The sequence below is a fragment of the Ursus americanus genome, chromosome 16 (genome assembly GCF_024610735.1).
Source record: "Ursus americanus isolate L20-20 chromosome 16, mUrsAme1.1.p, whole genome shotgun sequence".
NCBI classification, from domain to species: Eukaryota; Metazoa; Chordata; class Mammalia; order Carnivora; family Ursidae; genus Ursus; species Ursus americanus.
This window is the reverse complement of record NC_142142.1, coordinates 47,805,916-47,827,768: the sequence shown is the minus strand read 5'-3', so window position 1 is coordinate 47,827,768 and position 21,853 is coordinate 47,805,916. Positions and strand designations below refer to the sequence as shown.

Genomic DNA, 21,853 nt, shown 5'->3' with positions numbered 1-21,853 from the left:
CTGTGTGAGCATGCTCCTGCAGTGTAGACCTGGAACCTCGAGGCCCTGGGTCCATGTAGAGCTGGTGTGGTCAGTGCAAGCCCTCTGCTTATGAAGTCAGGGCTGCAGGTTTGATCCACATGTGGACCAGTGAGCTGTGCTCCATGGCAGGGCCCCACATGGCGTCCCAGCACTCACCCGGCTCCTTTGGCAGCCAGCAGGAGTGGGAGACGGGCCCAAGTGTGCAGACTTGCCAGTGGCAATTCCATGCCTCTTAACGCCTGGTCTGCTGGTGATTTCATTATCACACGGACTGGTGGGATTTCTCGATTCAGGGGAAAAGGGGTGTTTGTGTTAGAGATGAGCGTGTCATCCTGCACATTTCAGTGGGATTCTATTTTCTTTATTTGACATGTAATTGTTGGTGGGTCTTTAGAACATCGGGTGTGATGGTGAGGAATGGTGGTGATGCAGTGCAAGCAAGAGGGCTCGGGCATCTTGGGGCTTCAGGGCACAGGTGTAACCTGCCTGGACCCGACTCTCAGTGCTATTCCTTCTCCGTTACATCCCAACCACACAAACAGCACATCACTTACATAATACACAATCACAGGGCTTCTTTGCATTCTCTCAAAACCTATGCTGTTTTTTTTTTTTTAAGATTTTATTTATTTATTTGACAGAGACAGAGACAGCCAGCGAGAGAGGGAACACAAGCAGGGGGAGTGGGAGAGGAAGAAGCAGGCTCATAGCGGAGGAGCCTGATGTGGGGCTCGATCCCAGAACGCCGGGATCACGCCCTGAGCCGAAGGCAGACGCTTAACCACTGTGCCACCCAGGCGCCCCGTATGCTGTTGTTTTTGAAACAGAATTTTTTAAAACAGAATTGAAGTTGATCCTTTAATGTGAAACCAACAAATAAAATATTAGCTTATGCTTCTGTAACATCTGCTCTTCTGGGCAGTGTTCTAAGCGCTTTTCATATAGTAATTCGTTTGGTCTTCGCAACACACCTGTGAAGTCTGTGTTATTCCTGTCCCCATTTTCCAGATGAGGAGACTGAGGTACAGAGAGGTTAGGTAACTTGCCTAAGGTGAGCGGCTGGTGGGTGGCAAGGTCAGCCCTGGAGTGTGTCCTCTTAGTCAAAACATGACTACAAAATTATCCCCCAGCTCAGACTCAAGGTAAGAGAATAGCATGAACGGGGCTTCTAGTTTCTTTGATTCACCTATTCATTCATCAGAGGTTTATTGGGTGCCCACCATGTACCAGGCACTGTTCTAGGCTCTGGAGATACATGTGGCTCCCACCTCCTGGAACTTGCATTCTAGATAATAAACAGCTAAATGAATAAATAGATAAGACAATTTTGTATCAGAATTTTTGCTGTGAAGAAGATAACACAGGATAATGAGACAGAGTGTGTCAGGGAGAGGGGTCCCTTAGACGGGCACTCGGGGAAAGCCGTTCTGAGATCTGAGTAGTGGGAAGAAGCCAGGCTAGCCAAGGCCAAGGCCAGGGCAGAGCACTGCAGCCAGAAGAAGGAGATGTGAAGACGCAGATGAACTTGCGGTGTCAGAGGAGGATGACGAAGGCCAAGCATGGCCGGCACATGGCGAGTGGGCAGCAGGGCGCAGCGGGCCAAGGCCAAGAATGACACTTGGCCTTTTAACAACATGGGCTTGCACTGTGTGGGTCTGCTCATACACAGATCTTTTTCTGTAAATACAGCCCAGTAGTGTAATACAGAACAATGTATTTTCTCTTCCTTATGATTTTCTTTTCTTTAAATTCAATTAATTAACATATAGTGTATTATTCGTTTCAGAGGTAGAATGGAGTGATTCATCAGTTGCATGTAAGACCCAGTGCTCATTACATCACATGCCCTCCTTAATGCCCATGACCCAGTGACCCCATCCCTCCACCCCCCTCCCCTCCAGCAACCCTCAGCTTGTTTCCTATGGTTAAGAGTCTCTTATGGTTTGTCTCCCTCTCAGATTTCAACTTTTTTAATTTTTCCCTCCCTTCCTCTATGCTTTTCTGTTTTGTTTCCTATCCTTATGATTTTCTTAATAAGTAACATTTTCTTTTCTCTAGCTGACTTTATTGTAAGACTACAGTAGAGAATACAGAGAACATACAAAATTAGTGTGAACTGACTGTGTATGTTACCCACAAGGCTTCCGCTCCACAGCAGGCTATCAGCCGTTAAGTGTTGGGGGGAGTCAGATGTTACACATAGATTTTCAACTGTGTGGGAGGGTCAGTGCCCGACCCCTACGTTGTTCCGGGGTCAGCCTGTCCTGTTCGTCAACTGGGAAGTCTTTACAGGCTCTTTTCCTGGGACCGTGCGCCCCCAAGGGTCTGAGGGTAGCGTTAAGAGAGTCCGTAAACTTAGAAGGGACAAATGGACATCTATTTTTTTTTTTCTAAATTTAAACTGAAATGTGTGATTTCCTTCCATTATGGCTGTGGCCAAAAAACCGTCGTGGTATCTTCACCACACCTGCACCACTGTCACTGGTGATGTCAACATATTAGTGTTGCCCTTAGACCGACCTCTAGCTCTTCTGTGTCCCTGGAGCACAAAAATGGAAACATATTTTGACCACTGTATTTCTGTGTCATACAGTTACACAATATAGCAAATGGAATACACATTTGTAAACGTTATTATTTGATGCGGGTTCACAGACCACACCAGAGTGCGGAAAGGGTCCACGGGCATAAAAAAGATTAAGAAGTCAATACAGAATAGAACAGCATAATCTGGTTTAGTTTCTCAAAGGCCTTCTCTGGCTACAGTCAGAAGAGGGGATCGTAAGAGGCAGGACCACACCTGAGCTCCAGTTACATAGGTTATTACTTCTAATCCTCACAGCAACCATTAAAGGCATTATTTGGCCCATTTGAGAGAGGAGGAGACTGAAGCCCAGACCTGAGGTAATTTGCTCAGCTGGTGAATGGCAGCACTGGGATTTTAAACATACATCTGTCCGACCCTGAAGGGCAAGAGTGTCCATGGCCCATGAACAGGAGACTGTGACAAGAGGTCAAAGGTGAACAACAATTGCTTGGAACCCCATGCCACACCACCTTGCCTGTGGATGAATGGCCAACCCCTTCTTACTTTAAGCCTGGTTCTTTCCTGCAATCTGCCCACAAAGGCTAATAACGCAGCCCTGAGCCAAGCCAACTAAATATTTCATGGGGATTTTAATTTAACTCTAAAGAAATTCATCCAACCCTGAGAGTAGACTGTCACTTCGAGAAATAGCACCAGGGAGCACTTGGACCTACGAATGACATGGCCAGTTCTCCGGGAAGGCTAACGCTCCTCTGAACCTCTGCTCCCCGAGCGTTACTGTGGACGGACTCAGCCCAGGGAGCACGGATAAATCCTACAAATGTGGGCTTAGACGGGTTTGTGAAAGCCACGATCACAGCCTCCCTCTGAATAGGGAGGAGGCCTTCTTTGGGGCCCGGGTACTGGCTGGGTTGGGGTGCGTGTGCGTGTACGTGTCTCTGTGTGTGTGTGCGCACATGTGTGTGTGAGACAGGTAACTAACTGCATGCTATTCTCTATTCCCTCATCCTTTTTCCAAATCCTGGCCTGAAAGGAGGGAGGAGTGGTGGGGCTGGCATCCAGTGTCCCCAGTGGATGAGGACACTTTTGCAGGTGCCATGTGAGCCCCGGGAGCGAGTGTATCCTTGGCCCCAGCGCACAGGGGGAGGAGTGGGAAGTCAGCCTGCCTCCCTGGCAGAAGAGCAGATGTGCGCCCTTCTCGGGCTTGTTATTAGGAAGGCCTAAATGATGACTTTTGCTGAAGCTCGAGCCAGGAGTGGGAGTGAGCCTCCCTGTCTCCTTCAGATCCCGCTGCCGCTCTGCCTGGTGACCTCAGTGAGTCATGGCAGGTTCCCTGGGCATCTCGCTAGGCGGGGGCGGAGGGGGGAGGGAGAAAGGCACCCAGCAGGTGAATTGATCCAAAGACAGGAAGTAAGCAGATAATCTAATTTGAGATGGGCTGAGCTGCAGATGTTAATGTGCTCCGCTGGGCAGCAGGAAGGGCTGAGGGCCGGCAGGAGGCCAGCAGGAGCTCCACGGAGCCAGTCCTGCCTCTTTTCTCTGGCCGCTGCGCCCAGCGTGGTCCTGTCCCCACCATCCCTGTGCTTTCCCCAGGGGAGAATTAGAGCACCAGGCCAGTTAGGGCTCCAGAGCACTAGGCCTGGGAGGGCGTCGGGGGGAAGGGAGCCCTCTGGCAGGGATGCAGGGCACTGAGTCTTCTTTAGGCTGGAGGAGGAGGATTGCATCTGACCACGTCTGGATCATGACCTGAATCTGGTTCTACCACTCTGACTTGCTGATAAAATCCCTCCTGTGTACAGGCGCATGTCAGACATCAGCCTCATTCTGCGGTCAGCAAGATGGCCCTCGAGGGTAGGCCACGTTTGGTGGGTTGTTCTCCTGTGTCCCGTGCTGTTGGCGTGCTGGTTGTTCATTTCGGGACTTTTTGGGTGCCCACTTTGGGAAATTCTCTGTGAACGGTGCAGCCATCAAAAGCAAAGAACATAATCTAGGCACTACGTGTGGGTCTGAAGCCATCCCCGTGTGCTAGCTGTGTGTGCTTGAGCAAGTTACTAACCTCTCTGGGCCTCAGCTTCCTTGTAAGGGCTGGTGGCAATGTTGAAATGCTACATACTCTAAGTATTTTAAAAGCCTTGTCCCTGCTTCTTATAAAGCTAGGCCCCTGAATGTGCACAACAACAGTCGTAACAGGAAGGGTAACATTCACTGAGAGTTATTCTGTGCTGGGCCTCGGCTTCGTGTGGCTTTGCGTGGCTTTGCGTGGCTTGCTCATTTGAGTCCCATAGAGACTCCGTGAAGGTGGGCACTGTTGTCACGCCCCCTTTATGGAAGAAGAAACTAAGGCACAGAGAAGGTAAGTGCAGAGCTGACACCCAGCGAGTAAGTAGAGCTAGAGTAGGAGCCCTGGGCCCCTGTTCTAATCCAAGGCGATACATGGCTTATGCCCCTGGAGGGGTTTAAGCAGTGTCTTATCACCTTTGGTGATCGAGCAGAGGAAGGGCTCATTCCTGGGAAGGTGGTAGACGTTTTTGCAGAGGAGGTAAACTGTGAATGGACCTTGAAGACTCAGTGGTGTTGCAGGTTGGACATTCTAGGTGGAGGACGCAGCGTCATCGGAGCCATTGCTGTAGGGAAGCACAGGGGGTGTCTGGAGTCAGCTGCAGGGGGCCCCAGGGGATGCTGGGAAGTGAGGCTGAAGTCACAGGAGTTCAGGAGGGCTGACAAGGGGAGTGAGGATCATGGAGAATTGTTTAAGAAGGGGGACAGGTGTAGTTGTCATGGTGTAAATGTTAATTTATTTAGAAAAATGAGGATGGTCCTCTCTTGCCTCTCTTTAATCTTTTTTTCTTCAATAGAGCCAATTGAATTGGTTGCAGGATACAGTCTCTGAAACCAAACTGTCCAGATTTGAATCTGGTTCTGCCGCTTACTTGCTGTGCAACCTTGGGCAAGTTCCTTAACCTCTCTGAGCCTCACATTCCTGCTCTGTAAAATGGGTAATGATAGTAACTTACCTCACAGGGGTCTTGTGAATGCTAAGTGAGATAACAGGCATTAAGTACTCAGTCCAGTCCTGGACACAGGAAGGGCTATAGGCATTAGCCGCATTAGTGTTACAAATCTCATCTTGTAGGCCATCTATGCTTAAAATACTTAGGGCCATCCGTTTGCTGGTCAGTGTGTTGCCTCTTCCGCCTGCCTCTCCAGCCTCATCTTATAGCATGCTCCCCAGCCCTATGTCCTCCAGCCACTCTGGCTTTCTTCCAGCCCCTGGACTGTACCAAGCTTCCTCCTGCCTCAGGGCCTTGGCACGTGCTGTCCCTTCCACTAGCAGTGCTCACCCCAGGTCTTTTCACAGGTAACTCCTGTTCAAGCAACTGCATCTCATCTTGGGAAAGCCCCCATGGACCTCCCAGACTCTGTCAACCCTCTGTTCTACCTTCTCATGGTGCCTTCTATGACTCCTTTATAAAACCTCTTACAGCCGTAATTTTACAAACATTTTCTCTGACAGTCTGCTGACTGTCCACCTCCTCACCGGACTGTAAGCCCTCTGCTGTCAGGGGCCAGGCCTGTATCTCAGCGCCTTGCCCACTGCCTGGGGCAGGGTGGAGAGTCAGTAAAGAGGGGTGAGGGAATGCCGAGCATCGCTGAGGAGGAGTGGGCACTGAGTTCTGCACACTGTCCCTGCCTACCCTGAGAGCCCACACTCAAGTGCGGGGAACCCAGGACACAGCACTTACCAGGGGCTCGATGAGCTCAGTGGCCCCACATCATCCTCAGCCAGAGCCTAACATGCATCATCCCTCCCTGGCAAGCCAGGCTCGGTGGACTCGGAGCTCCTTCCTATCCGGGTGTTTACGCATCCTGCCAGCTCCCGTTCTCGCAGCCTGAGGCTGGCCTTGCTTGGAATTCCGTAAGCCTTCTCAATATACGGGGCATCTCCAGAGACAATTACCTTGGAATGAAGGTTTCCAGGAATGCTCAGTACAACCTTATTCTGTGTAGCATTTTCTCATTCCATCTGTAGCCTCCCAGAGCTTTCCAGAGTTAAGTAACACAATTACAGAGTTAAATAAATGACAGCAAAGAATGCGAGGCACTATGGGGCCTGAGCAGCAGGCGAAATAAAGTGTGTGCAGATGGGACTTGCACAGGGGCAGGAAGCTGCTGGCCCAGGGAACAGCCAGCTTCCCCAGGGGGCAGGAGGCTGGGGATGTGGGGGGTGGGGGGGTGGGGGAGCTGTAAAAAAAAACAGAGAGAAAAGATCTGGAAGCTGATCACAGATAGCACAGTGGATCTGAGAAGTCAAAGGAAGCTGGGGAGATCATTTAATCTCCTGTCCCCAGAGGAGAATCACATAACAAGGAAGAGACTGTGGGAAATGACTGGGTTTGGTCTCCAAGCTGGTGTCAGCTTTTTCCTTGAGTTTTCTAAGCGATGGGACAGGATGAGGCCTAAGAGGGCCCTTATGTGAATCTTCGGAGACAGGCAGTCACACCAGTGTTAACACAGCTCTGTGCCTGTCCCTGGGTCACCTGGGAAAGAGCACCAGGGGCCAAGTGTCCAGGGGCCTCTGCCTTACCTGGAGCTAGAACAGGCCTGGCTGTCCTCCCCAGTGCTACTACTCAGCACGTGTTAGGATACTGTCTGCAGAGCCCTTGTTGAGATCAGCCTCCTCACGGCAAACATGCAGTGGGTACTTACTTTGAACCGGGCCCCATGCTCGGCGTGTACAAGCATCGTCTCCTTCAGTTCCTCAGCAATTCTAGGAGGTAGGTCCTATTATTATCCCCACTTTATTCATGAGCAAACTGAGGCTCAGGGAGGTTAAGGGGCTTGCCTAAAGTCACACAGCACGTACGTGCAGACTAACAGAGACCAGACAGGCCCGTCCCACCCTGGGGGCTGAGCTTCAGCCCCCCATTCTGCTGTCTCCGCAGCTCCTCCCAGCCCGGGCAGAGCTCTGCAGGCTGTTCGGGTTAGAAGCCTCTTTCACATCCATCATCTCTCTTGACTGTCCCAGGAGGACGATGGGCAGGCATTGCCCACACCATTTAGCCCAGTAAAATGAGTCCCAGAGAGGCTGAGTTGCTCTGGGCATGCGTTCTTCTGCCCTGTCCCATCCTGTCTTTAGCTTGGCTCTGTGGAAGGGAGAAGAGGAAGGCGCTGCCAGGCAGGGGGGAGGTTGGGTGCCAGGCAGGAGGGAGGCTGGGCTGAGGCCACTGGAGGTCTGCCCATGCTTCTGGGGCCCTGCTGAGGGATGGGAGAGCATTTTGCCCAAAAGGGGGCAGCAACTCTCTAAAAGAGGAGGAAGACACAGAGGAGAGCTTTGTTCCCTTCAGATGGTCGGGGAGCCCGTGCTGCCATCATACTCCCTCCCAGTGGTAGTGGGGTTCTCGGGGAGGTGCTGGGTGGGAACAGCAGGCTCGGGCAGATGCAGACTGGAGCCCTGCTGTGAATTTGCTGCCTTCTTCCCAGCGAGGCCCCAGCTCCCAGGAGAAGTGCGGCAGCCACGCTGAGCCTCCAGGCTTTGATAGCAATGGTGGCAGTTGCATGACCCCTATTAAACTCCATGAGGCAAAGGATAGTCTGTTTGGAAGTCACCTCCAGGCTGACTCCAGCCTGCCCTCCCCTTGTAAATTCTGCAAACATCCAGGAGATGAAAGAGGGGGATCTCTCAGAGGCAGAACATGAAGCTCTTCAAAGAACACTTTCAATCGAAAATGGGGAGGAGAGAGGTCTTTCTCTCGGAGGGAATGTATTTATATGCCCCTGTGCGCTCACGCGCGTGCACACACATGCACATGCACGTGCACACACACACCCCCCAAGACCTGGAACACCAGGATGCATACAGAACTTTCTGCCAGTTACTTCTCTTTTACTAGTCCTCCTTTCCTTCCTCTGGCTCTAGGGGTTCCCAACCTTTCTGCTTTCCCAGCCCGCGGAGTTACACTCCCAGACCAGCTGTCCAGATGGTGGTGTCCCTTCCTAACTTTTCTGGATTTCTTTCCCTCAAATAAAATGTCCCCACCTGGGGTCCCTGTCAGCTGCTGTTCTTTGCTGACTAGTCTAAGCCTTTCTTCCTCAGAGCTCGTTCTCCTCACTTGCTCCAGAGCATTCGATTCTGCTGACCACCATCATCTTCCTGAGCAAAGTAGGGGCCAGCGAAAGTAAGCTCTACCTGTTCGAGCCAAGTGAAATGAAAGCATGGGGTTTGGGAGCTGGAGAGGAGAGTTTAGACGGCATTTGGTCACACCCTTTTCATTTTACAGGGGATGAAACTTCAGCCCAGAAAATGGGATAACTTACCCACGGTCACAGTGAGTTTGCAGCCCCGCTGCAACAAGAGGCCGGTCTTCTCATGTCCTGTCTGCTGCTCTTTCCACCGGAGAGCGCGGCCCTCCTGCCCCAAGTGGCCAGAGATGCAGAAGGGCTGGGACAGACTGGCAGCCTGCCCACCCCTCCCTCCTTCCCCTACACCTACAGTTGCTAACATTCTACACCCCCAGCCCCCTTTGCTTGTTAGTTTGGTTTCATGGCATATTATCTCCCCATCTAAGACTGCTTTATAGCTTAATGTCTTTTTAACTAAGGTGAAATAAAATGCATGCATGTCCTTTGGAATAACCCGATCCTGAGAGATTGTTACTGATACTTCGGGGTACACTGAAGCCAAGGTAGATAATTACTATTCGATACTGAGTTGATTAAATTGGAAAAAAACAAAAACAAAAACCTCCATGAAACCTCCATGGTGTCTTTCAGCTTGCCACTGCTTTTTTCCACCCCGCCCCTCCTTCCCTGCCTCCCTGCCCCCAGCTTACTCTTGACGGGGGACAAAGGGAAGAGGGACTGGCTGGTGGCAATGAGTCAGCAGTGTCTGTGTGAGGCAGTTCTGTTTGGCCCAGTTTGGGAAGTGTCTCTCTGTGCGTAGACAGAGATGCCCTGTCCGAGCTGGGGCACACTCTCCCTGGGTTTGTGCTCATTCTGCATGCACCCAGGAAATGGCCCTCCTGGGACGCTGTCCGTTTCCAGCATGCTCTCCAGATGGAATGGCTTTTACCAAAACATCATTGTTGGCCAAATTTATAAACTTGTGAACAGATTTCCAAATTCCAATCCAAAGTTTGCCCTTTTTGGGGGGAAAGATGTGGGTAAGGAAAAGAACCTTGAGGGTAGAGTTGTTGAGTTCAGTTAATCTGGGGTGGGGGATATGGGTTTTTAAATAGCCAGAGAAAGGACTGGAAGCTGTGTTTACCTTTGCCCATTTCATCCGTTTTGGTTTTCCCCCTCTTTTCTTCAATTCTTTCAATCCAACCCAGTTGACTCCTCCCAAGGTTTGTGCAGGGCTTGGCTGCTGATTGGCTGGAAACCCACACACATGGGATGGGCACTGCACCTGCTGGGTCTTTGTGCCGGGTTGATTTCTGTTGCTCTATGCCTGTGCTCTCGAGCGAGCGGAACTGCAGTCAGTACCACCGTCGCGGAAGGGCTGAGGCTCTGAAAGGCCCAAACAGCCCTCCAAAGAGCCCCCCGAATGAAAGCATTAACAGTCTTCTAATCAAACTTCAGTTTTTTAATCTCAAGGGTTGATTCACTTGATAGCAGTAATCAGCGCTCTCTTGGAGAAATCCAGAAAGAGCACAATGAGGCATTCACATTTTTCGTTTTTTATTAAAAATCTCTTACATCTGCACCCTAGTTTCTTTTCTTTGAGCCTGGCCTCCCTTTATAAGGCCCTGAGTTCATTAACCTCTGCCAGACCACGCCGCTGCTCTGGTAGACGGAACATGAATCGGGAGCGGAGGCTCAAGGTTGAAATGTGGGAGAGACTGACCTTTGCCAATAGATTTATCCTTCTTGTACACAAATTGCGAATTCCCTTGTGTGCAGAGTGAGGGCCAGCGTGTCTGTCTCTCTATTTTCTTAGCAGTGATTTAGGAAGGATTGTGTGCGTGTGTGCGCGTGCGTGCATTCATTCCGAGCTGCCCGGCCTGTTTGCTGATTGTGACTCCACTTTTCCTCCTTTCTCTCTTCCTCTCTTCCATCAGCTGCTCCACCAGAATTAGAAGAAGGAGTTGAGCTGAGATGGAAACCAGTGGAGGCCAGTCTGAGAGACACGCCTAGGTCTTCAATCCCCTAGGCGGTCAGAATCCCCTGGGCAGCTTGTTACCAATACAGATGCTCGGGTCCTGCCCACAGTCTGATCCAGGGTCTGGGATGAGACTCAGGAACTCGCATTTTAATCAGCCCTACAGGTGATTCTGGTGCAGATGGTCAGAGACGAGATGTTGAGAACCCCTGTTAGAGAATTGCTGGGCAGCGTCCTAGCACGGTCTTCCCCTCACATCCTTGATTTAAGGGCAAGGTCAAGGACGTCTAGAGATGTGACTGGACTAGGTTAGGGAGTTGGTGAGGGACCAGAACGACACGCCAGTTCTGGGCTTTTCCCCTTTGCACTGTGCACAGGGGAGCAGACCAATAGGAAGTGAGTTTGCTTTGCCAGGGGATGGGTTCAAATTAGGGATGAGGAAGAACTGTCTGGCAAAGAGGAGTATTGAGGAAGCTGATAGCATCTCCTTCCCAGAAGGCTTTAATTCAGACTTATCAGATATGGGCACCTGCGGTATCATGTGGAGGCCGAGAGCGAGGAAGGAAATGTCTTCAGAACAAATTCTGGTGGACTTTTGCATGGAGAGCCAGTGAACCTTATTTCACTTCTTTGGCACCTGAATTATAACCTTGGCAGCAACATAAGTGTCCAGGGTTCCGGGAGGCCCGAGGTCCAGGCCTGCCTCTGACAAGGACAAGCTCTGTGCCGTGGGGCCACCTGCTCAGTTCCTTGGTGGTGTTAGCTCGTGTCTCACTTTCGTGGTTGCATCCATTTTCTTTCACTGTAACTCCCCCCACCGAGGCTCCTGTACAACCTCGCAGCTCCGTCATGTTCTGTGCACTGAGCAAATTAGAAAGTTGAATTTAAAAACTACTTACTGTGGAGACTCCAGGAGCCTGTGTGCCGGTTTTCCCTCCCCTCGGGCGTTTTGAGACTCTCTGGACGGTCCTCGCTGTTTATACTTACTGATGTGTTTAGAGGCGTCTGCCCGCAAATGCGCCTGAGTTCCAGCTTCAGCCCCCGTGTCCTTTCGTGAATGATGTTCCGGCCCGAGATGGATCAGAACTCCCCACGCAGAGAAGCCGGACCAGAGTGACATCTCCCCAGTAGTGACAACTTCTGGCCACAAGTCCCTGTCCCCACATCTCACCTGGCCACCCCACTGACGGGCTCTCTCTGTGCCTTCCAGAAAGCGGACCTGGCCGTGGCAGGCCTCACCATTACTGCCGAGCGGGAGAAGGTGATTGATTTCTCCAAGCCATTCATGACTCTGGGAATTAGCATTCTTTACCGAGTTCATATGGTAAGAGACTTATTTTATAAGCATTTATGTCATTAAAGTTATTTGCATGCAAACACTGAGTTATATGGTAATAATGAATGACTCACGGAAATATTTAGATTTCAAGACTTAAATGCAAATGAGCTGGGCTATTTTTTCCCGCATCAGCTGCACGGACATGCAAACAGGAAGAATGGAAAAGTCACACTTGTGGGCTTTCCAGTAAAAATTGCTTCTGCCTCACTGACTAGGGGCTGGCCAAGAGCGATCGCTCAACCCTGGGTCATATGGTGTCGCTGAGTGGCCCCGTTGGTCACTCTGCTTCCTCCTACGGACAGGGTCCCCAGTCCAGATAAGTGACCCCAGCATGTTCAAGGACTTTGCTGATTCCCAGGTACATATCCGTTCACCCCAAGCATTGTGTCTGGGGAGGGAATGCAGACCACTTCGTCTCTGGGTTCCCCATACTGGTGAATAAATAATGTCACTTGTATCTGGCCTGTCCCCTTTTCTGCATCCTTCAAAAAAAAAAAAAAAAGTGAAAGAGAAAGACATCTCTGGTCAGGTTGCCTAGAGTGAGTAGAGCGAGTGTCTAAATGAGTTCATGACGGCACACCAGTGGGTGTGAGGACAGACCTGACGGAGGTCACTGGCCGGTGGGGAGAGTGTCAGGAGAGTCATGCTGGCTGAACCTCGTCCACAGAGTGGATCATAGTTACGTTGCCAGCGCATAGTTGCCCGAACCAGAAGAGCCTTCTTCTCATCCTTTTATCGAACCTGGCTCTAAGTGCACAACTATTATATGGATTTCCCCAGCGCTCAAGGCATTCTCAGTGTCCAGCGTCACGCTAACATAGATCCCAGGGTGTTACCTGGCACCACAAGGCTGCCCAACAGGGAGGGAAGCAAGCGCTCATCCCACGCACCTGCCGAACAAGGACCCTCTACGTTCTGACCCCTTCCCAGGCCCCAAATCCCAGCCCTAGAGAAAGGGGATTGTCTGTATTCACAATCCCAGCCTGGGCTCACATAGGCGGGAGCCACTAGGACATCAGGAACTGCAGCCCATTTCTGTAAGACGGCAGGTCCCCTTGTCACTGAGCCCGTTCGAGCAGCTCAGAGGAGCCCTGTCCTGTGCTGGACCTCTGCATCCATCATGATCACTGCTTGGCTTAGAAAAGGAGGTCACGTCATCTAGAGGAAGAGGCAACATCGAAATCCCAAGCTCCCCAGGCTAAGACAGAAAGCAGTGTGAGGATTTGGTCATTGTAGGCACTGTCATTGATATGTCTGTCTTGTGAATTAAGGGCAATAGCGATTCCTCCTCCTCTTTTCCGCAATGATGAGGACTCCCGTTCATCGAGCCCCTCCTATGTCCCGGCGCTCTTTCGGGCACCTGTGAGGATGTGGACTATTGTTATGGGTTGAATTGTGTCCCCTCAAAAGACTTGTTGAAGTCCTAAGCCCCAGGACCTGTGAATGTGACCTTATTTGGAAATAGGGTCTTTGCAGATATAATCAAGTTACGATGAGGTCATGCTGGATTCAGGTGGGCCCTAATCCAAGAAGGGGTGTCTTCATAAAAAGAGGGAAGTGTGGGGCGCCTGGGTGACGCAGTCGTTAGCGTCTGCCTTTGGCTCAGGGCATGTTTCCAGCGTTCTGGGATCGAGCCCCACATCAGGCTCCTCCGCTAGGAGCCTGCTTCTTCCTCTCCCACTCCCCCTGCTTGTGCTCCCTCTCTCGCTGGCTGTCTCTCTCTCTGTCAAATAAATAAATAAAATCTTTAAAAAAAAAAAAAAAAGAGGGAAATGTGGACACAGGGGAGAAAACCATGTGAATTTGGAGACAGATTGGAATGATGTCTCTACAAGCCAAGAAACACCAAGGATTGCCAGAAAGCACCAGAAGCTAGAAATGACAAGGAAGGATCCTCCCTTAAAGCCTTCAGCGGGAGCATGGCCCTGCTGACACCTCGATCTTGAACTCCTGACCTCCAAACTATGGGACAACACATTTCTGTTGTTTTGAGCCACCCAGTTAGCGGTCCTCTGTTACAGCAGCCCCAGGACACCAGTACGCTTGTGTTGTTCGTATAAGTGAAAGAGCAGAGTTCACACCCAGGAATGGTGTGCCTCGAGCATGTGCTCTCTCTGGGCCACCAGGCTGCCCCCCTCATTCGTGTGATCTTTGAGTAACTTGTCCTGGAAAGCGTTCTTGTGCACCTTTTCTCATGTGGTCCTTAGGACTGTTCTTTAAGAAGAGGGAAGGTATTCAAATTCCAACTTGACAGTAATAAGCTAAAGTCACCCTTGGAACGGACACAGGGCTGGGTCTGGAAGCCAGGTGTCCTAACTCTCGGGACAAGTGTTCTTGTCATCCTTACACCTGTCCGTACTCGCTAGGCGATCTTCCAGCTAGCACCGTGCCTTGAGCCCGCCTCATCCCTCCCCTGCAACTGAGCCCCGAGGCAGCATCCTGAAGAAGTGGGGACATAGGACCTTTCTCCAAACCATATTGCAATGGCCGGGTTGTACAACTAGGCTCTGGCCTTGATTTCTTGATTAATGCCAAGGATCCTAGAGCCCCACTCACAACCCGATGGACCATGAGGAACCATGTGGGTGAAGACACCTGATCCCTAGTGTTTCTACTCAGTGCCTGGGAACATCCACTGCTAGGCTGCCCTCGCCACCTGGGGCACCACTGCCAGGAATATCAACTCCAGCCAGAACCAAACCCCCATTCGCCAGTCCTCTGGACATCCTTAATTGGATTGTTGGCCAAATGTTAACCTACCACCACAAACCTATGACTGTATTAGTTCTTGGGATGTAAAGTTTTATGTATCAGCCTGCCTAAGCTATGGTGCCCAAAGGTTTGGTCAATCACTAGCCTAGATATTCTGTGACAGTGTTCTGTAGATGTGATTAACAGCTATGATCAGTTGACTTTAAGTAAAGGAGGTTACCCTTGATAACGTTGGTGGGCCTCATCCAATCAGTTGAAGGCCTTCAGCACAAAAACAGGTTTTCTAGAGCCGAAGGAATTATGCCTCAAGACTATCACTTAGAAATCCTGTCTGAGGATCCAGCCAGATCTATAGATTTTGGGCTTAACTACTCCCACAATGGTGTGAGCCAATTCCTTAAAGTAAATCTCTTTATACACACACACACACACACACACACACACACACAGAGACACCCATATATATCCTACTGGTTCTGTCTCTCAGGAGAACCCTAAGTGATACGGTTTCCCTGTCTGGTCAGGATTCCTCCACTCTTCCAGCCTCCACACTGAGACACTGGTATGCCAGCCACATGGCTGCTCAGATCTGATTTATAACAGGACCAAGCTGAGTAAAAATTGAGTGCTGGCATGAACAACTTACACTAAGCAGAACTGACAGTGTATGCGTTTATTCAACAAATATTTATTGAGTGCATTCTGTGTGTGAGGCAGTGTGCTTAGAAAGTACCAAAAAGTCAGCTGGAGAGAACAATCCTGAATCAATGAAACCGGGGGAGACCTGGGGAGAAAAGGTCTGAGATGAACTTTGCTGTATCTGAAACATCTGAACCCTGAGTTGGCAGAGACAGCTAATGCCCCAGGATAGCCCAGTGGAGCTCACCATGAAAGCCTCAATCTAAAATTACGTAGGGAAGCTGTCTCTCGTATAATAACGTTACGTTAACAAAATTAAAGTCAAATACTGGCTGTATATTATTTTGTGAATTTTTCTGCAGTTGATAGTGTTTATTATTTTGTGAATTTTTCTCAAGTCGACAGTGATTATATTGTGAATATTTCTCAAGTTGAGAGTTGAAATCTGGGTGTTTATTATTTTGTGGATTTTTCTCAATTTGATAGTTTCTCAAGATGATTAATTTCATTTATAATCTATAATGACCTAGAATCTCTATCTTAATTCTATATCTGAGGTCACCTGAGTCATGAATGATTATTACCAAAAGGTGAGCATCTGGTGATGATGAAACCTGTGTGCAAAGGTTAAAATAATTAACCCAAAGTTTAAATGCCTCGTTCGAAAATATTGCAAAATGCTCCGAAATAGTAAGGGGTGGCAGATATGTGTCTGAAGTCTAGAGACAGAAATAATGTGTGAATTTCCAGTCATCTAAGATTACCTAGGGTTAGTTTTTCATGACCGTGGGATCACCAGCAGTCGATGCTATGGTATTTTCCTTCTTCTCCCTGTTGGGGTATAATCTTTGTTTCTGCCCAGACATCTCTAGGACCAAAATCAGAAGAACGTTTCACTCTTTGGACCACCTACTTCCTGCCACTCAGAGGCTGGCTGATAATTCTGGCTTCGGCCTTTGTTACTGTCGATCCCTCCCACTTTCTAGAACGATCTCCATTCCTGGGGTCCGGGTCACTGTTTCTTCCTGCTCTTCCTCCTACTGCTCTGATGGTTGGCCCTCCAGCATTTCTGTTGATCCCCTCTCTCTGCCTGCCCTGTGACTGTCCCTGGTGCATTTCCCTTCTCTCTCTGACAGCTCTCTGCCTGGCTGATGTCACCCACTGCCATACCTCTAAGTCCGACCCTGGCCGAAGCGTATTTCTAACACACTACTAGACATCACCTGACTGTCTCCCAGGCACCTCAAATACAGTGTCACAAACCATATTCAGTAGAATTCTTCCTCGTCTTCCCCTGCCCCACCTCACATAATGGCATCTCCACCCAGTTACCTGAGCTGTCCTTCACTTCTCTTACCCCATACGTTCGGTCAGTCAGCTCACCTCCTGAAGAGTTCTCAACCATGCTTTCCACCCCACTGAATCCCCCTTGGTTCAGACACTCCTTATCTCTGACCTGAACTGCTGCCATTCTGGTGGGCTGTATTCCAACTTGAGGTCAGGGTGTTTCACATCCAGTACTGTATCCCCATCAGAGGGTCACAGTCATTGCCAGCATTCACTAAGAAGCAGTAGAGAGAAAGTTCTGGAGCCAGATCTGCCATGTACTGACTGCATGTCCTCTGTGTCTCAGTTTTCTCATCTGTGACAATGGGTTGTGCGGATTTAATGAGGATACGTAAGTGCATAAGTAACACACAACAGTGCCTGCCCATGCACCATAAAGCGTTCGCTTTTATATTTTATAAATGTATGCGACTGGCTGAGGGTTGTAGTGTTTTAGTTTACTGTTACTTTTTTCGACGAATGGAATCCTATCAGCCTCCTACTTAAGATCGTTCACTGGCTGCCCATCACTTACAGGACCAAGTCCATCCTTCTGGGCGTGGAGAATAAAGCCCATCATTCCTGCTCCACTTGCAGCTTCTGCTACGGGCATCTTCACGCCATAGCACGCTGCTTCACCGTCACACCGGCCTCTTCCTAGCTGGGTTCGTGCCCGTCTTCTTGCCTCTCGGCCATGGAACCAGCTCCTCCCTGGCCTTCGATACCCAGCTCAAATGACACTTGCTCTTCAATGCGACCCCCCTGGATGGAGCCGATGGCTTCTTTCCCGGAGCAGCTGCGCTCTGCCCACATCCCCAGCACAGCATGTGTATGCTGCGTTGAACTCTTTTTTTGTTTATCTCTTTCTCCCTAAGTGGGTCCTAGTGGGAGATACATTGAGGAGAAGGTACCCTCTTGTCAGGCCGGAAGCTTTTATGATATGGTTGTTGGTGTGGAAACGCGATCACCCTAACCAGGCTGTATTGGCTTCATAATTATGGAAAGAAGAAAGGCAGGAGGGAGGGCTGAGGGAGGTACTCTGTGGTCCTGTGCGCAGCGAGCACCACTTTCCTTCGTGGCTCCTGACTGAGCAGCACGGAGCCCCAGGAGCCTGGCTTCTGTCAGGAGGCCTCCTTGCCCAAGCAGCAGGATGAGTGACCTAAATAGATTTCTTACTTTCTTTCTGGCCTTGACCCCAGTGGTCTGGAGAACAAGAGGAGTTGGGAGGCAGATGTTTCAGGCAGCCCAGGTACATTTTCTGCTCCAGACCTGCACAGCTCCCATCAGGACTCACTGCTCCCTCCCCACCAATGCCTGCATATCCCACACACAGCCTAGCACCCACCTGAGAAAGCACCGGAATCCCTGGCCAGGGCTAGATGAGCTTCCAGACCATACATACAGGATTGAGCCTTTAGAGTCTGGGTACTGATTAATTCTGAGCACTCCTGGTATTCCAAGGATGGGAGTGAAATAACAGGACATCTGAAGTTCAAGACTCTCTTGATTTCCTTGGCACATGAGCTCGTTCATTCTTACTGAGAAGTTCTGTATATATTGGAGCAGTAGAAACCCAGGGACATCTGTACTCTGGGGTTTTACGATGCTGACGCACACTGTGAGCACTCCGATATCTGTGTGAATGGAGGGGAGAAGAGCGCAGGAAAATGAAAACATTCATATTGAAGATTAGAGTATATCGTGTCGTTTTGCTTTTTTTCTACAGCAGCAATTTGCCTAATGATGTTTTGCTCCGATTAATATTAAAGTAAGTTTGTATTCCTCAGGCGCACACTGACTGTTGTAGGAAGGCATCATCTGAGTGTGCCAGACGCCAACGTGCGATTTGACACTTGGCACATACAGCCCCCAAATGGGTAATTACATTTAAAAAGTTCAGAGTTGACATATTCATGGAGGTTGGGTATATGTCCAGGATGCTTGTGTGTTGACTAACATCTGTCTGGCGTCTCTTAATTTATGAAGCACTTTTGCATAGAGTCTCTGTTTTAATCAGCAACCCCCCGAGGCAGGTGGTGTGGTTCCATTTTTCCATGGAAGAATGCTAAGGCCAGCGGCGGCTAGCGGTGCCATGGAAAGAAGAGAGAGCACAATGGTGGAGAGAGCATCGAGCCCAACTTTCTGGTCCCCAGGTCCCTATGTTTCCAGCTACCCATCTCTATGGTATAGTTAGGTGCATTTCTCCATGTCAGGGCCACATGTCAGGGGAACGTTCTAGATCCTTTCTAATCTGAGGATCCTATCTATCCTACATTATCCTATCCTGTATAGTGTCCCCAACCAGCCAGAGCACCTAAGACCCCCTCAACAATGTGACTTTGCTATTTTCCCCCATAATGTCCTACTCCATCTTTAACAAATGGGAAAGTTTTATACTCTATTCTTTTTCTCTTCTTAACTATTAGCTAGAGTCTTCTCTGTCAAGAAAAGTAAAAAAAAAAAAAAAGACAGTGATTAAAAAGTCAGAGAGATATAAATGCCAGCAATAAATTAATGCCCCGCATTTTTGCTGGGTATATGACCTGTTTTTTCAAGAAGGTCTGTTTCGTTTCAGAAAGACTGTCTGGAAAAATGGAGAACAACACTAAGTAAACCAGTGAATCATTTCTAATACGGCTTAATACTCCGCTATAAGGACCCAGAAGATGCAGAGTTCTATTCCTTCAGGCTAAGTAACATGATAGCCCATAACGTGGAAATATGGTTTCCTGGGTGTATCGTCTTTTTAATATTGGTTATTTATTGAGCGCTCCTGTCTCAAGAAGCTCCAGGTGGCTTATCAACATTAGTAATTCTCACGTCCCCCTTCATGTTGATGGCCGGGTCCCATTTTCTGAAAGAAGACAGTGGCACCCAGAGAAGTTGAGTGGCCTGCCTGGAATCACTCAGCAAGTCCAAGTCAGTGCCAGGATTAGAATTTAGATCTCCTCATACTGGATTTCCAACCAGCAGAGTGAAAATAGATATGCTAGCGTGTGGGTTACATAGGCAACAAACTCGTGTGGGTGTTTTATGTGAGGAGGAATTAATTGCTTGCTTCTTTTTCCCTCTTGGCTTCAGAGGTGGGAAGTGCATGCTAAACCCGACTATTGTCAAGACAGTCCATTGCAGACGCTCTGAGGAAAGCTACCCGTGGGTTCCTGGGAAGGGACAGGAAGAAGTCATCTTCTTCTGCCTCTTCCAGGAGACATGGACACTGTCTTCTTTTATCTCTCCAGCCCTAAAGAGTATTTTATTGACTGTCGACCACTGCTGGGAGTTGAAGGAGACTTCTGAATATGTTGCCATCTAGTTGTAAAGACCACGTGGAGGACAGGAGGAGCCTTTGTCCTTGGCTCTGCGGGAGAGGGGAGGGCGTGCAGGGAAGAAAGAGAGCTGGTATCACTAGTTTGTGTGACGTCACCACAAAGGAAAGCGTGGCCAGGATGCAGAGTCCTTCCATGGACATGGGAGAACCCTCCACGCATCTGACCCGCTCTGTTTGTGACTTCATTGGAAAGGTTGAGGCAGAACGGAGGTTGGAATCACTGGCTTCTAAGAGCCATCCTTCCAGAATAGAGCCTGTTGTTGCCCTAAGGGCTTCCCTGGAGAGCCCTGGAGAACCCTCATGACTCATGGATTATAGCCCATAGAAACTCTAGGAGTTATGGAATGTGACTGTGGTCACATGGCATTCCCTCCCCAAGCATCGTTTGTTTGGGTCATTATAGGACAGAAAAAGGTATTTCGTGTCCGTTGAGGGAGACTCAATATAAAAGGAAGTTCCGTCCTTTGTCACGTATCATCTCCTCCCTCCCCCTGCACTCATGGCTACCATTAGAGAGGGGAAGCCAGCACACATGCCTATTACTGTGGGTTAACTCATCCGGCTCTCAAAACACCCCCCCCTGAGGTAGGTTTTATTACTACCCCCATGTCACAAAAGAGGAAACGGAAGTCCAGAGAAGTTAAGTAACTTGTTCAGAGTCACACAGTTGTAAATGATGAAGCCAGGATTCAGTCCTGGGCAGGCTAGCTCCAGAGTCTGTTTTAATTTCCTGCCTGTCGTGCATGACTGAGCTCTGGTGTCCTTACACATCTGGCTCCAGACTCTGGGAAAGCGACTGTCCTTTCTCCTAGTACACGTAGAATGAAGTATCCGTGAGTCAATAGATTTTTTTTTAAGGACAAGAGGAATTTTCGACATGCACGGGGAGTTAAGTGCCACTTTGCAGCTCCACTGCTAACATTCAAAGGGTCTCCCCGTGCTGGGATGGTGATCAGTTGGTGACCAGCCCCTTGGGTCTCTCCCCCCCCATCAGACAGCATCAAGAATGCTGTCTCTGGTGTGTCAGCCTGAAAGACAGTACAAAAGTCAAGGAACTAGGGGCACCTGGATGGCTCAGTCAGTTAAGTGTCTGACTCTTGGTTTCGGCTCCAGTCATGATCTCAGGGCGGTAGGATCGAGCCCCATGTTGGGCTCCACACTCAGCACAGAGTCTGCTTGAGATTCTCTCTCTACCCCTCCCCCTCGCTCTCTCTCTCAAATAAATAAATCTTTCTTTAAAAAAAAGTCAAGGAACTAGCTAAATTTTGGTACCATCTAATTTTCAGCTCCACCCGCAGGGCTTGGCCTCTCCTAGACCTTTGGGGCATAGACTATATATAACCAATTATCTACCTTCAAAGTGATTGTAGTCACCAGAAGGAACTGGCCCAACTTGCAGCCCACAGGACATGTATAAATCAATACAATTGCCTATAAATACAACAGAGTCAAAATAAATGATGATGGGTATAAATAAATAATGTTGAAGAGGACTTTAAGGATGAGATAGAAGAGGTTGGGATTCTGCCTGCATTGGGGAGAAGGCGTGAGATTAATTAGGGAGTTTATTGGAGCAAGTTGCAAAGAGAAAACGGAGAGGAAGACATGGTACGGCGGCCATCTGAATGAAGGAGGGGTGGCATCTCTCTAGCACGGCGTGATGAATGAGCACCAGAGAAATTGAAGCCATCGCCAATGATTTGAGCAAGGCACTTAACCTCCCTGGGTCTCTGTTCTTCCATCTGTCAATATAGAGAACTGGGTATTGAAATCAAGAGAACATAGTGAAACATTTTGAGTTCTTCGGAAGGAAAGTATGACCATCATATATCTTCTGGGTTA

General features: G+C 49.4%; 1 protein-coding gene across 2 annotated transcripts in view; it reads left to right on the top strand.

The window, feature by feature from the left end:
- The window catches only part of GRIK4 (glutamate ionotropic receptor kainate type subunit 4), a 418,395-nt gene that overhangs the window by 363,339 nt on the left and 33,203 nt on the right, over positions 1-21,853 (top strand). For both annotated transcript variants that reach the window (XM_045797991.2, XM_087868360.1), the window contains one exon: positions 11,878-11,991. In XM_045797991.2, coding sequence (XP_045653947.2) covers positions 11,878-11,991 — 114 coding nt within the window. The remainder of the gene's footprint in view (positions 1-11,877; positions 11,992-21,853) is intronic.